At 38.6% G+C, this 16,896-nt stretch overlaps 1 protein-coding gene across 3 annotated transcripts in view; it reads left to right on the forward strand.

Moving 5' to 3' along the window:
* Window positions 1-16,896, forward strand: part of grid2 (glutamate receptor, ionotropic, delta 2) — a 427,565-nt gene that overhangs the window by 387,645 nt on the left and 23,024 nt on the right. For all 3 annotated transcript variants that reach the window (XM_046387650.1, XM_046387649.1, XM_046387652.1), the window contains one exon: window positions 8,772-8,938. In XM_046387650.1, coding sequence (XP_046243606.1) covers window positions 8,772-8,938 — 167 coding nt within the window. The remainder of the gene's footprint in view (window positions 1-8,771; window positions 8,939-16,896) is intronic.

Genomic DNA, 16,896 nt, shown 5'->3' on the forward strand with positions numbered 1-16,896 from the left:
ACTCTGTATTTATCCAGGACACTCCCGTGTTTCTGTGTAATTTTCTCAGTAATTTTGTTGTCACTAAAAGTAAAGTTTGAATGGTGGAGATACAAGGAACAAGAAAATGTTCTGCAACCTGCAGCTCCTTCCACTTTGCATTTCTATATAAACTAAGTACCTGCAACATGATCATTGTTTGCTATGTGGGCATACCTTAGGAGATTTGCTGGCATTTCAAATACATCTTATCAAGGAAAAAAGCACAATGTTTTAACATTTAAAGATTATCTTACTGAAAGTTACTCTTAATTTCCCTGTTTTTAAATGGGTACTGCATGGATTCACTGTTTCCTCTTCATATTTTAGCTTGTGATAAATTCATTATGTGATATTTTGATTTATCTCATATCGTGGATGCTGCTACAGCATAACACAGCACACCACCTCTCAAAGAGAAACTGGCCTGAAACAACCTTCCTCGCATTTACTGATGTGGTGTGATGCACTGAAGGGGAGGTGTTGTCTCTCGCTTCTGTGCCGTGATTGATTTTGTTGAGCCTAATCTTATCTTTATTCAGATCTTCACATATCTGCAGGAAGCCAGCTAACACAGACTGGGGGAAATATTTGGCTGAGGAGCAGCCTGTCATTGTAATGCTCTTTAATTTGTCGAATGAGACCCAAACAAAAAGACAGCACAGAGTATGTGTGAGGAAAAAAGATAGAGAAGGGAACAAGCCAAAAGACAGATGGAGCTGGCTGGCTAAAGGATAGACAAAACCATTAGGTCTGTAGATCTGCAAGGGCGTGGTTCGTGTGTTTGTGCGTGTGTGTGAGAGAGATACAGAGAGAGAGAGAGACTCAAAGGGACAGACAGTGAAGGAGATGGAGAGAGACAATCAATAATCTTTGGAAATTGGGACAAGTTTGAGATCTTTAATTGGCACTAGTGGCCTGAGATGTAAAGACAGTAGAAGTAGGTGTAAGCTTGTCTCCGGGCTGTTGCTTTTCTCTCTCTCTCTCTCTCTGTCAGTCTAACATCTAACATCTCTCTCATTTCTCAAAATCAAACAAATCAAAGTCAAAGGAGAGTGATGCAAGAAAACACATCCAGAGGTAGTGAGTGTGGGGTACGAAGAGACAGTTTAGAGCTGATAGAAACTGTGTGTAGAGATACAGAGATGAGAGAGATCTGACGATACAATGCTTAATGATGTAATTGCTGAATTCAAACCGTCTTTTAATCTGCAGTGAAACTGTTGGACATCTTTCAAGTGTACATATGTCATTTAAAAGCCAAAAAGCATTTAAAAGCCCCACACTCACCTACAAGGACAAGGACAAGGACATGCTGATTTTAAACTGAAAACACTCAACAGCGATTTATTTTAAATATGACCACAAACTAATCCTAATCAAGTATTTTTAGTTGTCCAAAATGAACCAAACCTTAACGACCAGGTTGTCAGATCAGAAAACATTTATACTGTTTGTTTTGGCGGGTTATGACAAATTACAGAGGTCTTCTGGCATTTTCTACTCTACGGACTAACCCGTCTGTCTTCAAACATAAGCATCATGTTCAGAGATGCAATGACAAATGCCACAACTATAATCAGTTTGTTAATATCCCACAGTGGGAGATTTTTAAAAAGTAATGGAAATTGACTGTGTTATCTACTGTGGGTGGATGAGGAAGATCAGCCACCAAATATGATAATGTGATAATAATATTTCATTATCATAATATAATATGATAATGAATAATGAAATAACACATGGATAAAAGCTGGTAAGAAATATTTAAAAAAATGTCCTTTATTACAGTCACACATCTTCATCTGAAGTTTTTAGTCTTTTGCAGCCACTTCATCTGCATATTCCCACTGGAAAGAATAAAACACACAAGCTCCCATGGGTCAAATATTTCACATCCATTGCTTAAAGGCTAAATACTGAACATTTAAGGAACTGACTTCACACTAGGGGACAATTTGTTATGTGCTACTTCAAAAGTGTTTGTAATCTAAGATGTAATTTATAAATGAGGAAAAATAGTCAAACTTATAGCAAAATGAAGAATCTGCTATTCCTTTTGCATTTTGGGTGCCCTTGAAGGGATCTCTCCGAGAGAGGGGAGGAGAGAGAAAAAGACGGAGTTAGACAGAGACGAGAGAGTGGACCCTGGAGTAGTTTAGCCGTTTTGAAGTTTGAGCAAGGCTAGACTCTGAAGCCAGACTGTTTGAACTGTGGATGAGATAGACGGGCCTCTAGAAATCTGCCTACACACTCATTCTGTAATATAATTGGAAAGCATCGTCCAGAGAGAGTTTTCAGGCAGGATGCATATGGGTTCACTTTGAGGAGTACAAGTATGTATAGGTGGCACTCTTTAAGTAGTTTTAAGCAGTCCTCAAAGTTCACCTTTCATCTTTCAGTTATTTGTACATTATGTTTCATCTGTGTGATCAAGAAGGATATGGACTGACCTCATTTTGTAAATGTTAGAAAAAATTTGTTGTGCAGACTTTGTGGAAAAACTTCTTGAAATGAAAACATCACTGAAAGTAGGACTTTTTTTTCTTTACTGTTTTTTCTTAAAAAAAATATTACTTTAGCTTTTGAAAGGATTTTCCTTTTAAAGCCTGCCTTGGTCCAACCACATCTCCTATGACTTATGTTCTTAAAATTTACATTTGCTAATATATTTAGGAGAAAACGTCATATTTTTTTTATTTGTATGTCTGTATGGTTATTATCATTTGTTACTCCATGCTCGGATCGTCATCTTGTCCTGGCCGACATTTTCTAATGTCAGAATTGTTGTTTGTGCATAATATAGCACTATTTACTATTTCTTCTTTCTGTTGTGTAGTTACAGTGGTATACTCACTTCCTGTACTTCATCATTTCATCATTTGAGTACTTTTATATTGACTGTAGTGATGGTGTACAACATGTTAACATTCTAGTCACCTCCAGCTTGTATTTTACTGGAATGGAATGAATATTTAGCCCTAGTAATAGAAGAAAATTATAAATAATTAGTTTCTTTTTAACTATTCCCTCTTTCTTGTTTTCTGCCTGAAAAAAAAAACACAAATCAGAGCTACAGCAAAAAAAAAAAAAAAAGCATGGACTCATGGTTCAGTAGTGTTATCAATTCATTAAATGAGCTCAGCCATCACAAAAACATTATAAACAAGACACATGCAACACAAACAACAAAATAGCTACATAATTTAATTCATTTTCTCTCCCTCCTTCTAAGCAGGGATTTGAATTAAACAGTGATGTGAGTGGTAGAAAAAAGTGGAGGGAGAAGGAAGAGAGATGCCGAGATGGCTTTAATCTAGTGATTATGGATCTTACTAGGTTGTCCATGTCAAATTCACAAGAGAGAAAAACAAGGTCCAATTCAATCATTAGGATTCATCGGTGGGTGTTTGATGGTGTGTCATTTTGTGGTCTGGAAGGAGGCGTGCTAATGCGTTTCAGTCAGTATTTGCATGCGAGTGTGCGTGCGTTGTTTTTGCGTGTGAGAGTGATTGTTGCCAAAGTGTGACTGAGGAAAATAGCTTTTGATAATTACCTTGGCACAACTGGAGTCACAACCCTGGACATGGTAGAAAAGTAAAACTGTGTGCATGTGCGCAGTATGTGTGTGTGTTATTGATGTATGAGGGACAAATCTGAGTTGTAGCAGTTAGTGTCAAGAGATTGAGGTAAGTGTTGCATGCATATACATGCAGGATGACTTAATCTAAAAGTGCAGACATTTTCAACACTTACTAAAGGGTTCACTTCAGAAAAGCCCTGCAAATACAACCGCAGTTATTATTTGCATGACTTGATGACTTGCAAGATTTGATAGCAATGCTCAAATGCACCTGCAAATGAAAGTGCTAAAAAGTTATCTGGATGCCATCCAGTGATAGTGTGCAAGTGTGCAATGGAGTGCAATAACTTATCTCTTGTCCCCCATTTGTATGATTATAGAGGGTTTTATGAAACTCTGAAATGCTACTTCAAAGGTTGTGTGTACCATTAAAAATACTTTATGAACATGGCCCGCTGGTGGGCCGTATTCATAACAAGTCTTTTTGGATTTGTTGAAGTAGGCTTTTGTTTGAGGGCTGAGCACAAAACGTGCGCGGAACAGTGAGAGACAGGCTGTGCTTTTCTATTGTTGGACATCCCCTCCTCTGAGAAAGAGCTTCCTTTTTTGGATTTGATCAGCGCACCAGATGTAATAGCCAGCTATTGAGCAGGGGGAAAGAAAACATGTTTGAAAATCATTCATCTCTGCTGAGACAAAAGTTTGTGGGGTTTTTGTTTGTTTGTTTGTTTTCTTGTGGGTTGACTGTCATAAAAGTCATAGCCAGACCAGACCTCAAGACTGTTTTCTGTGGATTGTTTCTGCAGCACATAACATGCAAAAATTCCATCATATCAAGATATCATGAGAAAAAAAAAAAAAAAAAATTAACAGAATGCCTACCTATAAAAAAAAACGAATGAGTTAATACACGATATATACAGATGTTATACTGCATGTAACATGTAATATGTCATGTACGGACGCATTGGTATTTAGATCTAGGAAAAAAGCTAGCGACAGACCAGACCTGGGAAATACTGTGGAGGCAGGTTTTTAGCATAATGTTGATCTGGGATGACCAGAACTTCCATCCACCTTGTTATAGCCACTGGGCCGTCTTTGACCACAAACCTCCACTGACACATGAAACGATAGCCCACTATTACACTGTGACCCATTGCCAGATAATGTTGTGCTTACAAATGCAAAGCACAATAATCCCACTGAGTCCTCACCAAACTGGACAGCTTGTCCGTCTTGTTTGTCAGTGACCTGACATTTCCTATAACAACAGATAAAAGGGTGGACTTCAAGTCCCTCTTCAATGCAGCTGAAGGCAACAGACTTCAGGGATATGAGCCATGAGTGTCAAACACTTGGGAAGCAGTAGTATAGTATTGTTAATAAGGTGGGAGAGAAGTGTCATTAAAAAAGAGAAAGGCAACAAAGTACTCAGACATTTAACATTCTCTGAGTCAAGGGCAGATAAAGAGAACAGTAAAGACTTTCTGAGTCTGCTCTGGCCAGTAACTGTGTTTTTCTGCTCCAAAATTCTGAGCAGTTAGAAAGTTGTGAACTTCAGTGTGGAGCTGCTTAAATAATTACAATCACAAACACAGTTAGAGGTGACGCAGCAACTGGGCCAAGCAGACCGTAAGGTACCTGATTATGATTTTTGCACTTATTAATTAATCAAACTTGAGCCAATATTAAATTAGTGCTTTACATGTAGAGCACTTGCTCTGATGCATCAGATCAAGTGATCTCTGCCTGCACGATGCAATGTCTGCAGGCAAACGCATTTCCTTCCACATGCTCCAGTATCATTTTCACCTTAAGGATTATTTCTTTCTATTTTCCATTATTTTGTCAGCTAAGTTGGCCTCGCTGGACTTATTGTATTGAGTCCAGTTTAATTGGATGAAAGCCAAGAGAAGACACACTGCACTTGAAGACGGCTTCTGACATAAGGATGGGTGTATGTAAGCCGATCTTCACACGTCAACTGACTCCATGTGAGGTTTCTGAAAGGCTGTCATCGACGTAACAGGATTTATCGTAACACCCATACATAACTCAGTGATTTGCCGATTTTGATTACCAAGATGCCACTGAAGAGTTTCACATCCATTACATCCAGTCTTTTCTCCTCTGTTTTCTCTTTTATCCTTAGTCTGTTAGGCCAGAGGTGTTTAGTGCAATGTGCAGTCCTTTCTCCATCTCATGTCCTTTATAAAGAACTTTATAGAGACTCCGTTTTATACGTGTGTGTGTGTGTGTGTGTGTGTGTGTGTGTGTGTGTGTGTGCTTGTTTTTGTTGGTTTTTTCATATTTGCCAGTAAAGAGAATAGTATATATCCAAATCCAAGTTTTCTTCTTTGAAAAAAAAATGTTTTGTTAAGTTTTAAGTTTGTTGTTGAAATTCAAAGGGTGTGGCTCCACCACACCCAAATTTTTCCTGCCCATCCAGTGGGGGATTCGAACCGGTGACCCTCCGATCAGAAGCCGCCACTAAATTGAAACTTTTTGAAAAATGAAGGCTGGGCTGTTAAACTTGTTCATGGAAACTGGAGCCTGGGATCATGTTTTTTCTCCAAAAAGGCAGTATTGTGTGGACACTTTTTATTCAATTGTGTGATTTTTTTTTTTAATAAAGAACTATGACGATGTTCATGACATTAGCACAGCTTCTGTTATCTTGCTGATATCAGAGGTCACTGCTTACATAATGTGCATAAAAATTATCTTTAGGCCTTTTCACCCAAATGTAGCAAGAAAAAAAGTATCCTTAATGTTCAGTTGCAAGCTGTTGAAACTGATTTTTTTGCTAATTTCCTTTCCACAAAGCCCATAATCTTTCCAATTCAAAAGCAATAATGAAAAGCCATAAAATTATTCTTCAAAGTAATAAAGTGCTCTTTTTAAGGTTGTAAAGAGCAGAATGAGCCTTTCTGATGCCCTGCAGTGAATTATTGCACACACGCACGCACACACACACATACTCGCACACCCTTGAACACACACCGTACACACTTCAGAAGACCACAGACTGTGAAATTACCCAATCAGAGGGTCTTGTCGGTTCTCAGACATTAGTCATCACCCATAGACCTAACTTAGGTGAAACACACACACGCAAACACACACAGCGAAGACAGAGGAGTTTGAAAATTTCATAAAGCTCCATTAAAGTTAATGACACACTAAGTCCAAAATAATGTGTTAGAAGAAATGTGTGTGCGTGCGTGTGCTTATTTGAGTGAGTCGTCAAAAAAGGTGTCAGGATGTGAATATCGCAGCCAAGTTGTTTATTCTGCACTTTTCGTTTTCCTGAGAAGATAAAAATGTATTGAGTGTCAGCTAGAAGCCGTGTTAACAACCGGCACCTTAGATTTTACAAAAGAGCCTGCGATTCTCACCTTGAGTCACTTTGACCCTCTTGTTCGTCTCAAGTACAAGCTGCAAACACACCCATTACATGAATGCACAGTTTGCCCACACACACACACTCTTCACACTTCTCCAACACATACCCACACAGAGCGCAGTAATGTTTGAGCCACCAAACCACCAATGTTTGTGCATCTACACTCATCTACAGTAAAGCTGCTGGGCTTTAAAGATTGCCATCCTACAGGAATTATTGCAACACTGCAGTTTTAAACTAAAAATGTAAGTAGACTAAGAGTATGAAATGTCTGTGTGATGGGGTGAGTTTGTCCTCGTAGGCCATCTCTGTAGTGTCTATGCTGAATGCCACCAATCATGACTCAGATCACATATAATGACACAGAAAAGAGCTGGTTTATACAAGATTTCTCAGTTGATTAAAGATAAGCCAATCTCAGCCTATCACCCCCTTCATCTAGACACCGAATCAAAAACCTTAATATACCGTCAGTGAAGGCAGAGGTCTATATATTGGCACACGGAGAAGCCAGAAACAGGAGACATTTCAACAAGAAAACAGGAATAAAGTGCACAGGAAATAGTCAAATGAAACTCAGAACATAAAAAAAACAGAATGCAGTCACTGGCAAACAAAGTGTGTTTAATGAGTGCTGACTTGCAAAGTGTTCCTGAGCCCAGTAGTAGTAATATCTTTTATACAGTGTGAAGGAGAAAACCTTTTCAAGGTTGCCAACTTAATACTCAATCAAAATATCATCTTTTGTTACCAATGAACTGGTTTACCTGTGGCATTGTCCAAACAGATGTTTTTGAACATTCCACTAATTTCCCAGGCTTTTTTTTTGCCCCTGTCCCATCTTATTTGAAACTTGTTACTGGTATCAGCAAAAATCAATGAAGTTGTTTTCAATTGAATGTATGTCACATTCTGTTTTAATTGCTTTGCACAGCGTTCCGCCTTTTTGGAACTGGAGTTGTACCATATGTAGGTAACCTGCTTGTATGACGAGCAACTGATGCATGGACATTGTTACGTTATTGACCTGTCTGTGCTCAATGCCCACCCCTTCCAAGTCATTAACACAAGCCAAGGTGGAAGCCTGTCAAGCATCTCTTAGAGCAGTGGTTCCCAAACTTTATCTACATGGCCCCCTTTGTAGATCAGAATTTCGACAAATCCGATCTACTCCGACACACATGCACACATCTGCTCGCCAAACTCCACTTGTTATTTTAAACATTGTAATTCATTCCTCTATCAATCAACCATTCAGAGGAATTGCCCTCACCTTGCTGAGGGAAGTACTATTTCCTCAAATACAATGGCTGAGCAACTCTGAGCAACTCTGTAGGCAACTTTATACAAGGCCAGTTGAACATTTGAAGGTCCAGATGTAGCTTCAGTAAAGCGACTCCCCTTTTGGGTGACTTTTTTTTTTTTCTGAAGAAATCAACTGGCTTGTCCTTGTGCTCCAGATGTGATGTCTCCAAGTGGTCTCAACTTGTTCGCTTTCAGAATGTCGGCAGCTAGTATTTTAAGATACACAACACACTGTGTTCTCTCCTCGCTACCCACCATTGTACTGGTGAAACCGAGGGCGATATATACTCCATAATGATGAAGACTCATTTAGCTGGGAGCCCTCTCACAAACTTGTCCCTTGGCCCCCCCTACCCCAGTTGGTGTTGAGTTGTGACCTGAGGTAAACATGCACCTTTTTGAACATTGTGAACTGTGTGTAAATGTCTTTTGTTCTTTTTTTTTTTTTTCTTACAGGTGAAGTATGGTCGTTTTGGCTTTGTGTGGGATGCGGCAGTGCTGGAGTACGTTGCTAATAACGATGAGGACTGCTCGTTCTACACTGTCAGCAACAACGCACCGGACCGTGGATATGGTATCGCTATGCAGCATGGCAGCCCCTACAGGGACATTTTCTCCCAGAGGTGAGAGTCATAAGATTCAACAACAGTCAGCAGCAACCTTGACTGCATTTATTTGTTGTATAAAGGACACGTTTGAGACACATGCTAATGGAGATGTCACTTTAGTTCCCTATTGTTCATCTCAGTCATATTGCCTACTGTTTCAGATTGAGAAATATTCCCTATTTCTGAATAGAGTTTTGAAAAAAAAAATGCATAACTTCAGGAGGCGTCATGAAAGTTTTAACTGCTCCAGATTAATTTCAGTCTAATAAAAAATGACCACTCATAAAGTTTGCCCCTCTTTCTGCTTGAAAAATCTCCTCTGTAGGTCAGACACCAAGTAAATAGCAAATTAAACTGCACATCTATCTTCCAGATGAATCAAGCGAATGGCACTTACTCAACTTGTGTGTGTCAAGGCTGCTTAACCTCAACACAAAGCACTGATTCATGTTCAGTTTAAGCAAGTCTGGCAACACTGCCTCACAAATAAGTCAACAGCAGACAGTGAAGATGTATCCAAACTGATCCCAGCTGTTTGTCTTGCTGCTGGAGCACACAGTGAGGGCCTTTGTTTGTTCAAAGCGTCTCATTGATCATAAGAGTAACTGAAATCATTCATTCATTCATTTATTGATTCAGTCATTCTTTCTTTCACTATTAATGTGAAAGTGTGGTCTCTTCTGAAGCTTGGTAATCACAAAACAGGTCATTCACTCATCTCGTGTCAGCTGCTGAACTGCTGTCTGTGCCCTGCTTTATAATTCTGAGTGTCCTTGTTTGTTTGTTTGTTTGCATTAATTTTTTATGTAATGCCGCGATATAAACCACATCACCAGATTGCAGGTTCACTCATATGAGGTAAAGTGTTTCCGTGAAGGCTACATAAGATTTGCTTGGATCTCAGATAAGCATGAGATCATTTCAAGAGGAGGGAAAAACAAAAATACCTTCATTAATCTGTCATAAATTATGTCATGTGAAATAATCTGTCATCTTGTGTGTGTTTGTGTGTACATGTCCTTCCACCTTCGTGGAGAGACATTTTATGAGCATAGGCCAAAATGTGTGAGCTTTACGGAGGGTGTGAGTGACTAGGCCTGTCTGTTTACAGCTATGCAGTGGAGCGTTTTGCTTCAAAATATTTCCTATTATGGCTGTTATTAAAATAAACAAACAATTAATTGACAGGCCATGTTTCCAATTCCCTCCTATTATTCAAGGGAGCAATGTCACACTCTCGGGAAGACAGTTTCAAGCAGTTTACTCACACAGGTCCCCATAGTTCAAGCAAAAACATACACAGAAATTATCAGGGGAGAGAAATAATCACAAAGGTATAATTGTTTTGTTTTCCTTTGCTGTGATTTTTGGATTCTTCTTCCTGACACTCTGTGTTATACAGATTAATGAAGCACAAAGAGGAGGTTTAACAGGGATTTTATTAGCAGTCCATGTCTTGTCTCCGCAGAGAGAAATGTTCCACTCAGCTTGAATGTATTTGGTGGCTTGGTTGTAACAAGCTTATTGGTTATTACACTTACTACTTTTGTTCAAAATAGAACTATAGTTTACTGAGTCACAATAACAAGAACAACCACTGCTGCAGAACATAATCAACTTTAATACTGTTGATTAAATTTTGGATCACAGCTACATTTATACCGGTGTTTGATCGTCACCGTTATCGTTGAGCACTAACAGTCACTTGTCTATAGAGAGTAGAGAGTGGAGAGTACTTTTGTGTTTACTCTGAAATCAGCAAAAAAAAAAAAAAAAAAATGTGCTTGTTAAATTAATAAGCAGTCAATCACAATCTCTGTCCACGGCAACAACCCCAGAATGCTGTGACGGCACCTTTCCAAAATACTGAGGGGTAATGTTGTGAAACTAGTGTACAAGCCTGAGTGTTATTAAGTCTACCAAATGACAGGCTGCAGCATCTACAGAAATAAAATGGGCATGATTTTGTTCTCATCAGTGGATTGTTGTGTGGATCTCATCCTCTAAAAGTGGATTTCTAAAGCAGTAACACACATGGCAGAGTGGACCAGGAAAAGCCGGCCAAAAACCACCAGAGCTAATGGAATTATAAGCAGCTAACATCTGCTAAGCCTGCTTCACTCTTCTCAGATGCCAGTACAGGCACCTGTGCCTGTTCCAAGAGTCAGACACCACAGTCTCAGTGCGAAGATACTGTAGCTCCTGTATCAGTATATGCTGTCAGGCATTTATTCAGTGCTTTTGAAATTCATATTTCATGTCTTGACATGACATGGCAGAATAAAAATATTGACAACAGCCTCAAGCTTTTCTATCTTTGTTTTAGAAGAATGTATATCAAGATCTGTGCAAAGCTTTTGATTCTGTGTTATCGCAACATTTTTTCAGAGGGGTTCCTTTCCATGGGTTTCATAGCTTTCAGGCAGATTTCGGTTATTGTTCATCAAGCCCCATGATGTTCTCGTGTTCCACACGGATCAGCGTTGGGCCTCCATTTACTCTCTGTGTTTTCAAACTCTTGGTTATGCTGATGATGACATTTTATTTAGTAGATCATTATAAACTTAGAGGAATTTGACTTGATATCTGCTTGTGCCACAATATTCATGTGAAAGATGTTGTTTAGAAACTACAAATTGTGTTTAAAGAAAACTCTGAATCTCCTTGAAAATTGAAAAAGCTAATATACTATATATTATATTATCTATGTAGGATTATGGATTGTGTGCAATTTATTCCAACACAATTTGAAGTTACAGACATTTGTTAGAGACACTGAATGACTTAAAAGGTTTACTAGCTGATATTTTTAATTATTATGTTTCTCTCTGTATGTGAGGTGCCAATCAATTTCTCAGGTCCCCTATGTGAACGAGAAATCTCTGAGAAATGCACTATACAGATAAAAGTATTGGTATGGAACTGTTTTTCAGAGGGTGGGCTTGGCCTCTTACTTCCAGTGAAGGGAAATCTTAATGTTTCAGCATACCAAGACATTTTGGACAATGCTACACTTCCAACTTTGTGGCAACAGTTTGGTGGAGGCTCTTTTCTATTCTAGCATGACTGTGCCCTACTGCACAAAGCAAAGCTCCATAAAGACATGGTTGGATGAGTTTCGGTGTGGGAGAACCTAACTGAGAGACTGAAAGCCAGGCCTTTTCGTCCAACATCAGTGCCTGAACTCACGAATGCTCTACTGCATGAATGGGCAAAAATTCCCAGCGGAACTCTCCAAAATCTTGTGGAAAGTCTTCCTTCCTGTGGTAGTTGTTAAAGCTGCAGAGCGAAGTATTTAGTATTTCAAATGCAATGTAAAGTCCAAGTTGACGTAATGGTCAGGTGTCTCAATGCTTTTGTTTATATAGTGTATCTTCAGTTGATAAAAAAAAAAAAGACAAGAGAAAATTTCAGTATCACAAAAAGACCACAAATGTGAGATGATACGTAAATATGCCAGTAATCCGTTAAGATCTAAACAGTCATTGATTGTGTGGTGTAATGGGAGAGGGGATCAGCAACTTCTGAAGAGTACTTGCTTTGTGTGTGTGTGTGTTTGTGTGTTCTGCATACTTGAAGAGTGTTGACTATCTGCAGGTCCCTGGAGGTAATATGAGAGATGAAAAAGAATTTATTTGCTTTGACACTTTGGAGAAAAAGAGAGAAGGGCAGTGTCTGTAGAAATACTGTAGACAGACTGCTAAAACAGTCATCGTTTTCTATCACTTTGTTTGTTATGAAAGACCATTGCCAGAGTACGAGTGCAACACCCCTGTCTGTTTGCGTTCCTGTTTGTGTGTGTGTGGATCTGGGTGCATTTGTCAGCACTGTCGAACAAATAATGTGCGACTGTGTTTGCACTTGTGTGTGTGGGCGCTACTGTTCCATGATTGATGGAGACAGCCTACAGATTTACCAGAGTCAGAAAACAGTAGCATAAAGGGCTAGTCTGCTAATTTAAACTGACAGCTACTGACAAGTTGTTTTGAAGAGCCGAAGGGGCAAGATTGTGGAAAAAAAATAAATAAATAAGCCCTCTCTCCCAGGCACCAGGCATGTATTATTTTTGTCTGTGTGAACCTGCGGGCATTGATGTGAAAATTTAAAATAGAAGATTTAATCCATAGCAGATGGACATCTTGAGGGTGCTGAAGTCTAAGAAGATAAGCTGCAGGGCCAGACATTTTATTGTGCATACTGAACGCGATTACATTTTACATTTCGATTGCAAGATAGATGAGGTGCCTCTTTGTTAGTGATTATAGCTAGGACTGCAGTGTGGTGTGTGCAACAGATTCAATGAAAATATATGCTAAATGTCAGTAGGAATAAACTGTTCAGAGAAAATTAATTATATTTTGTCATAACACAAAGCAGTATTGTTTTCATAATAATTCTACTTTTCAGTTGAGGCATACATGGGGTGAGCAAGGAATGCCACAGCTCACATCTGAATTTTATTATTATCAAACCCCTTGTTATAGAAAATTCATATTGTGTTATTATCTGGCTGCAGGCAAGTGTGGTCTAAAGGCTGATAGTTGAGAGCTTCTAAAATAGAGCAATGGTACATTGTTTTTCACTTGGGGACCATTGTAGTGTGTGTTGCATTGTACACTTGAGAGCCCAAATGACATATACACGAGAGACAAATCACATACACCTCAGAGATGGGTTACATTTCTGTGGTGAGTATACACTGGCTGGCTTCATTATGTGGAAATAACATGGGGCTGTTAGTCTCTGCTTTGTCATTTCTGGTCTTGGATTGTTTTAAGGCAACCACATTAAAAATATTGCCCATCAGCTCTGATTTTTCTTGGCAAATGAGGGATTGGACTTTTTGAGGCCTTGAGGGGTTTGTATATTTCTTATGTTGGATATATGGACACATGTTGTTCCACATGAAGAGGATGATCTGCTGACAAAAACAGAAACATTTTAGTTCCAAGATGTAAAAATTAGACCAGAGAGGGCTTGATAAAGTTCATTGTTATATTTTTGAGAATGGGATTAATGTCAGTAATGTGGCAGTGTAAGAAGCCGTCAGCTAATGTGTCTCCCATACTGACACTTGTTTAAATACATAGAAGAGGTAGCAGGTAGTCATGACTGTTAACAGTATTTACTTTTTACTCCTGCCATCTTTTTATCTTTCAGTATGAAAACCAGCAATCAGTTTGTCGTTTCTTCACTGTTCCCTTTACAGCTTTAGCTCTTTCATGCATTTATTTCATCTAACATCCAGATGATAAATTCAAATCCAACCACAGTGAGCAGCAGTTACCAATATGAAGTAGTCTTTGGCTAAAAGTTGTTTTTACGTGATATGAAAATGCGCTTGCTCCCAGTGAATACAAAGTAAACTGTGAACAACTCATAAAAACTGTTTGTTTATGATGCTTTCAGTATTCCGGCAAGTATTTATCTCTGCAGCATTCACAATAATAAAACTGTCAGCAATAGTTAAAAAAAAAACTGTTGATGAACTGACTCGTGAAAGTTTTGTTATTGTGAACTTTAAAGTTAAATTTAATGAATCATGTAGTGGAGTTTTTCTTCAGAAATGTATATGACAGAGATAAACTAAATCGACTGAAGGACACATATAAATGGCTTTTAAAGCAGCCTTTGGACATGTAAATCTTACACTGTAGTCCCAGCAGAAGGACTGTAAACAGGAGTGCTACAAGCTCTTTGTCACATTTATCCCAGGCATTTTTGAGTGCCCGTGGCACTTTCAGCGATATTGCTTACCGTATGTGAAATTGTCTTTTCTAGTCAGGAGCCATCAGTAGTGTAAATGTCTACCTACTGCCTGTCAGCATAGGAGAGCTTAAGTTACTGGACTTCAGTTTAAAAGCGAAGACCCGTCACCTCTCATCCCAAAAGGCTTCTTCGGTTCTTATTAACTGACTTAGATGACTGAGAATCTAGACAGGCATGCTGTGACAGCTCTGTCATGCAAACAAAACATGACTTAATTAGCAACCAAAATCAGGTCAGTAAATCAATTAGAGTTGCGATGTTTAGTGAACTGATTGATTTGGTTTTTTTATGTGTATTTAAAAGAGGCAACTGTTTCTGATAATTGTTTTAAGTACTTTCTTGAGCAAAATGTCAAAATCTTGTGATTATAACCTTCCTAATATGAAGATTTTCTGCTCTCTTTTGACTCTTGTCATTATGAATTGCAAACATCTTTGAAGCGTCTGAATGATTTTAATTTAATTTATTTTAATTTAATTTATTTTCAGAATTTTTAAAAGCCTAGCAGTTTATCAATATAACAACCAGCAAATGAATTGATGATGAAAATATCTGTTAACTGCAGCCCTAAACTCAACAAGTGTTGAGTATATAAGGATTTGTTTAATTATGATATATAACACATAATTTTCTGTTAACTGTACTTAGCAGAGCTGTGCCTGCTGCTTTTATAGTTTGTAATTTGTCACATTTGCCCAAGCGGAGCTTTATATCCCACAGTTTATATAACCCCTTTGTGAATGTTATTACAGTGAATTGTGCCAGTCAAACAAAAGATGCCTGGAGCAGCTTTAGTTTGCTTACATAGCAGTCTGTTGCACGATATTAGAGGAATGAGTGGAGTTGGGAAAAGTTTAGCTAAGTTTGTAATGCTTGGCGAAAAAAACTGACTTTCAGCTTCACTTGCTGCTCTGGTTTTGGGGGACCAATGCATCAAAGAACATATCGGCATGAGCTTTGTCATTTTTGTTCTTTTTCTCTTTTTTCCCACCTGTCTTTCATCAATTATTTCACTACATTTACAGTTTACCATTAATTAGTATATGTCAGATTTAAAGCAGTTGAGATTAATTTAGACTGTGTGTTATTTTTGTTATATTAGAGGCTCTTTGTGATGCTATAACACCATGAGCTATATGCATAATCGAAATAAAGCTTCATCAAGGCCCCAGCTGAAGAAGCCAAAAGCTAAAAAGCAAGTTATTTGATTCACCATCTCTCCCTCTCCATCATACATACACACCCATTCACACAGTGAGCTCAAGTTAAGCTGGAGGCTCTAAAGCCTTCAGTTTCCAATCCATGGAAATCACTATCCATGGGGGAAAATAATACATTTTTTCAAAGGATGGCAAGCAAAGAAAGAGAGATTTTATGTGTGCATGTGTGCGTGCGTGTGCATGTGCATTCACATGTGTCTATTACTATTTCTACAACTGTGATATTGTTCCAGATGACAAAAACCTGATTTAATGTCAATGTCAATCCACTATCGTTCTCCTTCTCTCACAGTCTTTGTCTAAGCTCATTAACTGTCACTCTTCTACCAGTCTATCCCAGTTAAACTCAACCTTAGTGCATTCATTAAACATATATTAATCACAATTAATGACAGGGATCTCTATCTCTCTCTTTGTCTTTTTTTGTCTCTTCCTCTCTTTCTCAATGTGTTAATTATGGTTAATGTATGTTTGACTTTTGTGTGTTGTTTATCACAGTTCAGCTTGATAATCTGTTCCAGCTCACCCTCACACTGCGGCTTAATGACGCATAATTGAAAACTTTGTTGACAAAGTGTGTGACATTGAACCCTGAGAGAGCGTTAATTGGAATAATTAAGCTGCGCAAACTTTACCTGAGAGACCAAAGGCTCGTGGGTAAATTATCTTCCCTACACCTTTCCTCGAGCTTCAAGTGGTGTGCTGTAGTGGCACAGTGTTAATTGTGAAGGCAAGATGGTAGCTCAGTGATGAGCACTGAGCATCTCACAGTAGAAGGAACATTGACCCTGCTTGTCTCTCTGTGGTGTCCCATGTTCTTTGTACTCGCATGCCTTTTAAAGAGTGGATATGGGCTGTGGGCCTCCACTGAAGTTACCTCTTCTTGGTTTTGCTACATTCATTACTTACCAAAGTATTTGTGCATATTAACTGTCTGGCCCAGATAAGTGCTATGAGACAAAGTCCAATGCATTGTCAGCATTG

This window comes from Scatophagus argus, chromosome 4, assembly GCF_020382885.2.
Source record: "Scatophagus argus isolate fScaArg1 chromosome 4, fScaArg1.pri, whole genome shotgun sequence".
NCBI classification, from domain to species: Eukaryota; Metazoa; Chordata; class Actinopteri; family Scatophagidae; genus Scatophagus; species Scatophagus argus.